The following is a 12,007-nucleotide window of genomic DNA, read 5'->3' as shown; positions in this document are numbered from 1 at the left end:
CAAATACAGACATACCCACAGAGACACACTTACACACACTTTCCACACAGACACACAGACATGTTCATACATACCAAGATACACATAGCTATAGACACATATCCAAACACACAGACACAGTCACAAGACAGACAGACACAATCACATATATAAACACACAGACACACACACCCACACAAGACCCAGACATACACATTCACACACATAAACACTCACATATAACATAGGCACACATATACATACAATGCACAGATGCACACTCACACAGATACACAAACACACATGTAGACAATTCTCACACACAGCCACACACGCAGCCACACAAACACATATACTTACACATTCTCATCCATAAACAATACTACAAAGACAGGCTGGAAAAATGTAGAAGACATCCTTACTGCTTGGTTCCCCATCTTAGTAAGATCTGAGTTTTTCCCTAGAGTCGGATGGAAAGTCAAAGTGCCTCATGCTTCACTATTAAGACAAAATCTCCATCAACAGAAACATCCATGGTTCAGTTCCACTGTTTTTGCTCTTCCTGCTTCTACCCACTCTATTCCACTTGCATTAGTGCTGCCGTTATTGAGGCAGGGTCTCTTTAGCACAGGCAGTCCTTAAACTCACCATTGTTCGGAGGAAGATGTTGAGCTTCTGATCTTCCTGCCTCCATCGCCTGAGTACCAGATTGCAGGCATGTAGCCTGAGGCCTGTTATGCAGTGCTGGAGCTCAAACCCAGGGCTCCTTGCATGCCAGGTGAGAACTGTACGTGAGTGTAGCCTACTTACCCCTCCCATTAGTGGGATTCTTAAACACTCATGTTTTGACAAGTATTTATTTTTACATTAGAAACAGGGATGGGAAATGCCATAAAACAAGACCAATCTCCATTCCTATGTGTGTGTGAACAAGGATGAATGCTTACATCAAAGCTGTGGCTTGAAACCATGATTTAACCCAGTTTGTTAAACGTTGACAACTATTAAATACAAGGATTAAGATACTTTGTTTCAGGCATGTTTTATCCCACCCTGATTATTTAATCAAAGTAGCGAGCATGCCCCCCCCCCACCGCCCCAAGCCTGATGATTTGTGGGCATGTGTTCCTGTGTCTCTGGAGACCAGTGGTCACCCTCAGATGTTGTTCTTCAGGTGCCTGACCTCTTGTTTTGAGACGGGCAGGGTCTCACACTGGCTTGGAGCTTGCCAAATAGATTAGGTTGATCAGTGAGGGGTCACCTAGCTTTGCCTTCCCAGTGCCCAGATTATAAATATGCTCCTCAATGCTTGGCTTTAAAAAGATTTTATTTTTAAAAAGTGTGGGTTTATGAGTGTGTCCCTGAGTAGGTGTGTAAAAGTGAGTACTGTGTCCACAGAGGTCAGAAGAGCATGTCAGATCTCTGGGAGCTGGATTGCAGATGACTGGGAGTGGCCTGATGTAGCTACTGGGAACCAAACTGAGGTTCTCTCCAAGAGAGACAAGCACTTTTAACATCTCTCCAGTTCTGCTTCACCCCCAACCCCTCAAAGGCAGGCTTTCACCAAGTTGGTATGGCATATTTCTTTAGCATTGTCTTAGGGTTTCTGTTGCTGTGAAGACACTGTGACCACAGCAACATTTAACTGGGGTGGCTTACATTTTCAGAGGCTTAGTCTGTTGTCATTGTGGTGTGACCTGGTGGCATGCAGGTAAACATGGTACTGGAGCTGGGAGTCCTACATCCTGATATGCAGGGAACAGGAAGTGGTCTGAGACACTGGGAGTGGCTTGAGCATATATGAGCCCTCAAAGCTCCCGCTCCCGTCTCCACAGTAACACATTTCCTCCAACAAAGCCACACCTACTCCAACAAAGCCACACCACCTAATAGTGCCACTCCTTTTGGGGATCATCTTCTTTCAAACCACCCCTAACATAAAGGCCAGTTCTTACCTTGGCCTCCTGGTATAAACACAAGACTACCTACGAACATTAACCTCAGCAATACTTAAGTATGTTTGGGATTTTGAGGCCCAGCCTTGGGGTCACAGAGGAAGATGCATTCTTGTTGGACCAGCCAGAGCTGGGGAGACTTACAAGTAGGTAGTGTTTCATCGGCTTTATCATCACCCCCTTACCTCAAATGATGAAAGTCTTAAGAGAATATCTTTGAGGGCTGAGAGACGAGAGCAGCCAAGCAGTCAGACTCCCAGCTCTGCACGCTGGAGCTTCTCCAAGTACCAGCTTTCTCATCCACACAACGTGGGCATCAGAACTTCCTTGTGGGCTGCGAAAACTGAATGAAAGAATGGTCACAGAACTTTTGACCTAATGACCCATAAATGTCAACCATTCAAATCACTAAAGGCCAAGCAGTTCTCGGGAGGAGCCACCTGCTTTGCCCTCTTTTCTGTGCTAATGTCTTCTCTCTTCCCTGCCTGTGGTGGGGGTTTGGGGGTGCGGGGTGGGGGCTGGCTGACTGGATACAGTGGTTATTCACACTGTGGTTTCCAGTGTGTTCAGTTAGAGATGGGAAGGAAAGGGTGGTAGCAAGTTGATTCCCAATCTGGCTCCTTCCTTACAAAGCTCCTCAGATGGTGTGGAGATCATGTTTCCTAGCAGGGAGTCCTCTCTGGTTTCAGTCCCCTGCTAGCCTTGCTCCTCCCAGCTGCCAGGTGCCCTCCCAGCTCTGAGCCTGACCATTTTTGAGGAGTTTCAGGCCAGCCTGCGCTCACTCTCTACTCAAGTCCTGGAATTAGGTGTTTTCTGCAGCTGCCGGCTGAAAACCAGGCATGGTATCACTAAGACTGCCTGGGTGAGGTCTGACTAACAGATTTTAAAGTGGAGAGGGAAAGGACAGGAGGAAGTGACCCAGCCAGCATTTGAGAGCACACCAAACCATCCAGGAATGATGCTGTAACTGCAGGGCTAGGACCACGTTGGTCAACCTTGGCGTGTCTGACAGTCAGACTTATGATTGATTCTCCCTTCTCAGTACAATTTCACCTTTGGAAACGAGCTGCCCAGCGGAACATGGGATTTTTCCCATCATTAGTAGATTCCTATCAGTTTTCTTTAACAGTTGCTCAGCCATTGGCTTATACTACAATTTGCCAAGAACAAAGTATGCCACTGCTCAGGTGTATCGGGCTCTGGACAAATACACTGCTTGAGTGTTTAGCCAGTTTCAAAGATATTGTATTACATCGGGTTCCTCAGTTAGGTCAATAGTGTCCCGAGAAGCAACCGCTAAGCTGTGCCTTTCTGGAATTTTGACTATTCTGGGCTTTGCATTTAAGTGTAATTGTATAATAGCTAGTCTTTTGTGTCTGACTTTGCTCACTGTATTTTGAAGGTTCGTTCATGTAGTACTAGGCCATCAGCACTCTGCCTTTAACTACTGGTCCACTGTATGAAGAAACACACATTGAAGCAAGGCTTGGGCACTGGGAGTAGTAGAAAGCTACCTTTAACTACTGTATGCCTAATACTATGAACACCTGGGTACCTATTTTGATTCTCTTGGGTTCTGTGATGGTTGCTATTGACTTGAGAGGATCCACAAACACCAAGTGGGCTAGGTTCTGGGCATGTCCTTGAGGGGAGCTCCCATTTCATCTCTGCAGGAGGTGGCTATCCTGCTGTCCCTGTGTGAGTGACACCTGCTTAAGGCTCTTCTTCCAAGGAACCATTTCAACAAGTTAATTGCCAACAAGCTTTTATCCTGTTGGGTATCTGGGACCTTTCTGTTCCCATGAATCCTGGGACCCCTTGGCAGTTAGCCTGGCAGCAGCTGCCTGCTCCTTAGGGACCAGAGCTGGGGGCCCTGCATTTTTTTTTTTTTTTCGAGGCAGGGTTTCTCTGTGTAACCTTGGCTATCCTGGAACTCACTCTGTAGATCATGCTGGCTGGAACACTGCATTCTAATGTCCTTTATTGAACTTCCCATTATTTATGTCTTAAACGTCCCTATTTTATAGTTTGCAGTGTTGGGAATTTATTTTGTTAAAATTTCAGGTCTACTATTCTTTTGCTGCTACTATAAGGGGAATTGTTTCATTTTCTTAGACTGCTTACTGCTCGTGCAGTCCTGGATTTATTTATACTGGATTTTTGAACCATGTAACCTAGCTCTGTTTTTTCTTCAGGCTTATCCTTTCAGTGCTAGAGAGTAACTTCCAACCATTTTTAACCAAAACTATTCTGCCTGAGGCATTGTTTTTCGGACAAAATTATCGGCTAAAATTTTCAATCTTGAGGGCAAAAATAAACACCTTTGTATTTCCCCAAAAGTGAAACTTTAGCTGGGGACATATAATCTGGCTCACGAAATAACATTTGCTCAAATTTGCGTTTCTGTAATTGTTACGTCAGCCATATCTTCTGCAGTAACTCAAAGCGGGGAGCCACAGCCACAGCCCTACTTGGCCAGTCAATTTCCTTCTGTGCTCTGTGCACTGTTCAAACACCACACACAGGCAGTACCTGAGGGTTCGGAGTAGCTGGGAGCTGCAGCTTTACAGGCTTCCTGATGGCACCTACTCAATCACAGGTCACTTCCTCCCCACTCTCCCACCTAGGTCAGATGAATTTCTGGTTATTTCCCTGGCATAACAGACGATAGGGTTTTTTAAAATTCCACTTATTCAATGTGTGTGGATATACATATGCTATGGTATGCACGGAGGTCAGAGGATACCATGTAGGAGTTGGCTCTCTCCCTCCTTCATGGAGATCTGGAGGATCAGACTCTGGCTGTTTTTAGGCTTGGCAGCAGTAACCTTTACCCACCAAGCCATCCTGTTGGCTTTTATTTGGGTGTTGAGCAGTGAAGATTTCTTTGCATTTAGAGACAAGCAGAAAAGCCTTAGCTTTGGGAGGAAAGGACTCTAGACAAGAAAAAAGAAACGCTGAAAAGAAAAACAAACAAAAAACCAGTAATAATGAATTGGCAAAGGAGGCAATACAGCCAGCCAGGGGCTGGGGAGAGGGCTCAGTGGCTGAAACACCTGTATTGCAAGCAAAAGGATCTGAGTGTAGAGCCCTAGACCTCAACATAAATACTGTGTGGGTGGTGGCTTGCCTGTAATTCCAGGTCTGGAAGGCAGGGGCAGGGGATGCCCACAGCAAGCTGGCTAGTATGACTAGCCTTATCGATGTGCTCTGGGATTGACTGTAAAGCCTTACCTCAAAAATAATACAGCAGAGACACAGCGGAAGATGCTTGAGATAAACCTTGGGATTCCACAATGCATACAATGTGCACACACATGTACACCCCACACATGAGGATGCAGACACATGCATACCCACCATACACACAGGCACAAAGAAAAAATAAGGCAAGCTGAAACATCTAACAGATAACTTGACATTTATTGTGCAATTTTATCCCCAACAGAACATGTGGCATTCTAGAGGTATATGAGGTAAGAAAATCAATATTCCAATTAGAACACCTGAAATAATTAGCTCTAGTAACAAATGTCTTTTATAATTAAAAATATTGAATGTTTAAAAAACTCTTATAACATTTTAAGTTCCTAAAAGAAATGGCCTAACACTTAAAAAACAACTTATTCTTCTATATAAATTGTTCACAAAATTTTTTGCTATTCTATATTATACTATGAATTTTAGCTTTATTAACATATCCCTAGTGTGTATGAATTCCACACAGTACAATCAAATAGAAATTATTCAGAGAAGCCACAAGACTCCAACAATAAAAATATTAGGATCAATGGATTTGTCACAGTTTCTCCACAAGTATTCATCATAGAAAATAGAATAAAGGCAACTGGCCCCAGCATTAGCTGCAACACGCCATTCTGCAGAGGAGAGACATGAAGGCGAGGCTTAGCCTGGGCAGGGTCAGGCTGGACAGTGACCAAGTTCCCTGCCTCCCTCCAGCAGCGTTTGCTCCCAAGAGGCACAAGCCGGGCCCCTTGTGGCTTTGGCATGCTCTCAAAAGATGTTAAAGCTAAAACTACAGGGGCAAAATCAACAGGTCACTATATTCTTTACACAACCTCCTCTACAGCCCGCACGGTGACGGTGTCAGCTGAACCTCCTGTTTCACCAAACTCTGTCACCAGGAGGCTGCAAAACCAGCCACACAGAGATGGGAACACTGGCCAATACCCACTGCTGTCACCATGTGTTCCCCAAGAGGATCTAGTCTTAAAACAAAACAAGTTTTCTTTGAAGCCCCTGCATCTTTGCACAGGGACCTGGAACACAGTAGAAGGGAACTAGACTTCGACGTATCCATTTCCTTGAGTTTCTGGTCTCCTTCACAGGTTGTCAAGCAGGCCATGACTCATGCCAGCCCCCTGAGAACTCCTGGAGGCCCGAGTGTCACATACCTGTTATCTAAGCACCTGCACACCTCCAAAGCAGATTTAGTGATATAAACGGCAGCTTTCCCTCGACAGCATCAGATAAAACAAAAATGTTCACTCTGAAGCGTTGGCTGACTTCGAGAACCATGCCTGACTGGGGCAAACAGAAGGGGTCATTCTGCTTACTGAGCTCAAAGTGACCTCCAGTGAGCACCCTGGGCAGTGACCGCTTAGGGCAGCTGTGAAGGGTGCATTAAAGTGCTTATCGAAGCAACTAGCACACAGGGAATCGAGAGTTACGCTCAGGTAGCGGGAGTTAACTATTGCTACGGGAGTGATCTCCGGCGGGACCAAACTGTTTTGCAGCATGGCAAGGAACACGGGCTGCCTGGATGGGTGCCACTGTTCAGAGTGACCCAGGTTTTCAAATGGGTCTCGCTAGCAGATGTACTTTTACTGCAGTTTCGGAAACTGTGATCCAATGAGAGCACAGACCTCACAGCCAGTTATGGAAGCTCAGAAGCCAAGTTTTTGGTGATTTACTGCCTTCAACAGTCAAGACTGACAAAGTCAGTCATCAAATGCGAGAATTCCAGTTCTCAGTATTTCCCAAGGTTCAATATACTATGGAGAGTACAAGCGGCCTCTAATGCGTAAATGCATCAGCTAAAGCTTTAAACTTTACTTTTAAAAAAGTAAGTGGTGATGGGTACTATTTTTGTCCTCCACATTGCTGATGTCAATTCGTCCCTCTCCTGTAGAGACAGATACACACATACACACACACACACACGCCACAGCTTTGTGAACAGCTAAGTGACATCTTCCTCCAGTGTTTCAATGTTATTCTTATCCAGTACTTATATGACTGAAAGAAGCCACCACCATGTTTACAAAAATATACCACACCGACACACACTGCTGTTTCAACACATTTGCATCAGAGTTGTGACTCAAGCATCCCTCTTGACGTGTTTGCCAAGCAGCGCTGGCAAGTGTCGCCACATTAAACACACACCAGCAAGCCTCACACCGTATGTGCAAAACCATTTTCTATCACATTTCTCCAGATCCGCATGTGAATGCTGTCCCAGACGAACACAGACCTGTGCTGTGACAGGTACAGCACTGACCGAAGAAACCAGACATTTAAAATCTTCTAAGTCAACAAAAAATGACCTTTCAACCAAAACCGATAACCGGTCTATACAGAAACTAAGGAGGTAGTCAGGGGTGTCAGGGTTAGCCTAGAGTTTATACTGAATAATATTCAACTCCCTGCACCGCAAAACAAAACAAAACAAAAACCAACAACAAAGAAAAACCTTAAAACAACAAAAAAACCAAACCGAAACACAGAGCCCATATGAGGGCAATGAGTGCCCGTGTTCTGGACATGGTGCACATCTCCCCATGGAGCCCCATCTACTTCTCAGCTGCAGAAGTGAGGCACAAGCCATTAAATGGCAGGGGTATGGAGAAATCACAGACCTGCAGATTCCTAAGTTTGAGTTATTGTTTAGATTTTGTGTAAACATCTACTATTTCAAGAATCACTACTGGACTGAAAATAATAAAATCCTATTGCTATCAGTGACCATAACCTGATGCCATGGAGAGTAGCTGTGTCAAATACAACTGTAATCACATGTCTCCTTGTCCTCCTGATGAAGGCCTCTCCTCGCAGTGCTGGTCACTGATGAAGGTCAGGGACGACACCTGAACCACCCACCGACTACAGTGGTGACATGCATCCCTCCACACCTGACCAAGAGATGACGGCACTCTCGCACTCCTGTGCCCTTTGCGACCTTTTCAGGGAAGCCTTTTAACACACAGTGAAAGTCCCCCAAATGCTGGGACGGACGAGGAACAAGATTAAGGGCAGAAACGTTTTCAAGCAAAAGAAGCTCCAATTTGAAATGTTTCAGTTTTCTAGATACCATGACAGACTGAACACTGCACCCACAAAAGGGCCAGTGAGAAATGCGACCTTATCAAATGCTCATAGAACAGCGCTCCCCTGATGGGTCATTCCAGGGTCATCCTCCTCTTGGCAAGATCTGTGCCTGAGGAGCTAATCACTGTGAGAAGCAGGCATTTTAATTTGGAAAAAGAAAAATACACCAGGACAACGTTCACTATTAACCACAGAGCTTGATAGCTGGGACACCAGACCTACCTAATCACTGACAAAAACATCACAGTTAGTCACGCCAGCCTGGCGACCACATTGTTCTCACAATGACACGGCGGCACAGCTGCATCTGAGCCGTTTTTAACTCAAGTCTACTTCAAACCAACGCTAAATGATTCAGGGTAATTCTACAAGTTGACAGAGGACGAAGTTTTGTGTTGGGGAGCAATGTGTCTGACTGCCAGAATGATGTGGAAAATCAAACCAAGCTGACGGGCAACATTCTCAGACCTCCAAACATAAAATCAAAGGCTTGTGGGGAAATGGGGGCAGCCGGATGAATGGTGAGCTCTGAATCCCTGCCAGAGATGGCACCTTTTGCAGCTGATTTAACACTTGGGTGACCACAAAGGAAACCACCATGACCTGAAGAGCAGCTTTACTACCGAGCAGTAGCAGCCTTAAATGGACACACACTAGAGCAAAGGGCCAGCAGAGCACCGAGTCAGGTCTAAGCAGCTGCCGGCTCGATTCAGGCAGTGATCTAAGCTAAAGAAAACAGCAATCACACAGGGGCTGAGGACTGCAGGTCCTGGAGCCCAGCACAAAGGGAAGATGGGAAGGCAGAGGAGGTGATGGCAAGCTCCCCACAAGGTTTTATGGCATCGGACATTTCCGAGGACAGAGTGCCCAGACCTTTGATCACACATTAAGAAATACACCTTCTCTTGGATGGAAAAGGCACCGCTCTCCCCTATTGTAAATGACAGTTCATTTACTCAATTTCTTTTGCTTCTAAACTGCTCAGCTGGTTTGTTCAAACTCTGACACTAAATATTGAATATATTGTGAACATATTGTGATTTTTGACAAAACTGGCCTCCCCAAGAGCCCCTTTCCTAAATGGATAGTCTGAATTTCTATCCCAATTTCAAAGCTCTTCACTGTGTTCATAGATGACATTCACGATCTTCAACAAAGGCTGCCCATTTAGCTCTTGGTTCCACAAAGAACACAGTCATCTTGACTCGTCTGGTAAAGTGAGTCTCTCATGTCCACAGTTCAATCCTTATCAGACACAATTACAGCACCTCTGTACCCTCTGCTGGGAAGTGGCTCCCAGGGCACCGCTACTCTCACATGGATCCCACAGATGAGCCAGGCAAGCACAACAGTTAACTGAGAGCTCAGGCTGCAGAGGACTAGCGAGGAAAGCAGAGGCACGGCTGGATGAGGCGTGTTCATCCATGACGACGGGAAAGAGAAGTTTCATACATTCTAAACTGCCACTCAGTCCAGAAAGGTCCTCCAATTTCAGAGAACTCACCACCAAGCCACCGCACAGTTGTCAGAACGGCCTTGAAGCTGCATGTCTGTCTGCAATGCCTGACCCCTGGTCAGCAGCGGATGCTATCAGTCACAGCCTGGGCTTGCTCTTACTCAACAGCTAGCTGGTGGGAATTCTCACTGAACCCACTACTGGCACTGTGCTGACTTAAGGCTATGGAAGATGTGCATCAAGGAACTTAGGAAATGAGGCATTGGAAAACGGTTCTGAATCTCTGGATGTTCCTAAAGATGTAAGGGAAATCTCGCACTCGTAAGCCACAGAATCAGGCTGTCTTTCTGGTCGGCACAGTGAGTTTTGTCTAGAAGATAACAGAGAAGTAGCTGACCTCAACTGAACAGACACGGCCTCCGTTCTGTGGCTTCTAATATATGAACGCTTACAGTGTCCCCTATCCTGCGTCTTTGCTGAGAACTCTGAATTCAAGTCTTTGGAAAATCAAAAGACAAAAACTTAACTTGAATTAAATAAGAAAATGCTTGTTGCTAGTCCCTTAAAACAAGTCTGTGTCTTTCCTTCCCCCACGTGCAGGAACACTAACTGAACCTTCCCAGGAGACCAGCTCTGCTCAGGAGGCCAGACTGACCTGAAGACTTGGGACAGGAGACACCCTCAATGTCTAGTTAGTAATGACTTATGTCAACTGTACCTTTTCCTTGGTGATATAATACACCCCACATCTACTGCAGGTGCCAGAGACATCCCAGAAAACCCCAAAGTGGATTTCTATTTGGGAACTGTGGCAGTGGGGCAGGGGTCTGACAGAAGGACATGCTTTGGACTCTAGGGTGACAGGAAATGGACATTCACAACTGGAGCTCTTAACAAAACAAAAAACATAACACAAAAACACCACTGGGAGGGTGAAGATTCTGTCCACTAGTCCCCAGATCCATCCTGTGAACTCTTGTTGAAGACCTCATCCTGGGACGCCTGGTGATCCATGCCTTCGTAAAATGAGCCACCGTTGTGCAGGAAAGTTCCCACTGCCCGGCCCTGTCGGGCGTGACCCACAGCATCGCTGAACACTTTGTTTATCTGCTCCTCCGAGGGCATCCACCAGTCAGGGTTGGAGGTACAGTGCATCCTAATGAATTCTGCGGGAATACAAAGAACAGTAAGAGAGCGGAAACAGCTGGTCTTTTGGTGGATGACGACACAAAGGCTCTCCTCTCCCAGGAGCACTATAGAAAGGTTACTTGGAGGGGACCAGTGCGATGCCATGACAGTGTCGTTCACTCCAACCCACCTACCCCACACCAGTGCTCCCAGGGCAAGAGCAGAGGCCACCCGAACCCTCTAGGGACTATATGCTGTTGAAAACAAAGGTGAATGTCTTCCTCCACTGCTCTCTGCCCAGCTTTCTATCTGGATCCTGGGGATGAATCAGACCCTCAAGCTATTCCACAAGCCTTTCACCTACTGAGAATCATTTCCCCAGAAGGGACACAGCTGGTTCAGTTTTTATTACTTTGGCTCCACAAATAAGAAGTCCAAGCCCAACACTGCCTCTTGGTGAGCAGTTCTACCTACCACCTTTGATGTTGTTGGGAATAAAAGAAATTATGACCAATTCGTTAAATAAGTTAGATTTTAGAAACTCCCACCAGCTGGTCATGCAAAGTTTCTGGATTTTTTGGATTGGTCCACAGGATCGCTTTACAGCATGGACACTGGTTAATGACTGGCAGCGGCTTCCCCAAGCATGGGGGGCACTTGCATCAGAATCATCTAGGATGGTTGAGAGCCAAGCATGCACCAGCCCTTCAATTTGTGCTGAACAGAATCTGTGGGGTGAGCTAAAGACCTCTAGCTGCTCCCCAACAGGACATGTGTACTTTGGCAGCAGGAGTTACAGAGCGCCAACATCTAAGAGAAGGCTGCATCCTGGGGTGAGCACAGAGACAAGCTTTCAATCACCAAAGCCTTCTAAGCAGCATCTAGGTATCTCTGTCTGTCTGTCTATCTAACTGAATGTCTGTGTGTCTATCTACCATCTAATAAACTGTGACTTTCTCACCAGACAGGAAAAATTTGGATGCCTATCCAGACTAAATCAACATGTCTTTCTGGTCAATGAAATTAGTACTGGACTATGAAGGGTCTTCTGGTGTGCTTTTTGCTTTGTGTTCCAGGACAGACAGTGTTCTGGTGGCCCTATCATGTTTCTACTTGTCTGTGCTGGAACCTGTTCCAT

At 45.9% G+C, this 12,007-nt stretch overlaps 1 protein-coding gene across 2 annotated transcripts in view; it reads right to left on the bottom strand.

The window, feature by feature from the left end:
* Nucleotides 1-5,355: 5,355 nt before the first annotated feature.
* Bend4 (BEN domain containing 4) overlaps nt 5,356-12,007 on the bottom strand; it is a 31,035-nt gene continuing 24,383 nt past the window's right edge. Inside the window, exon 5 of one of the 2 annotated variants that reach the window (XM_041671307.1) lies at nt 5,356-10,907. In XM_041671307.1, coding sequence (XP_041527241.1) covers nt 10,690-10,907 — 218 coding nt within the window. In that variant the 3' untranslated portion in view covers nt 5,356-10,689. The remainder of the gene's footprint in view (nt 10,908-12,007) is intronic. The other variant, XM_041671308.1, reaches the window with a different exon arrangement.

Source organism: Microtus oregoni, unplaced genomic scaffold (genome assembly GCF_018167655.1).
Source record: "Microtus oregoni isolate MIOR12 unplaced genomic scaffold, Mior012 000021F_ref0000039, whole genome shotgun sequence".
NCBI lineage: Eukaryota > Metazoa > Chordata > Mammalia > Rodentia > Cricetidae > Microtus > Microtus oregoni.
Note: the sequence above shows the minus strand (reverse complement) of the source record. Positions and strands in the feature narration are given on the sequence as shown.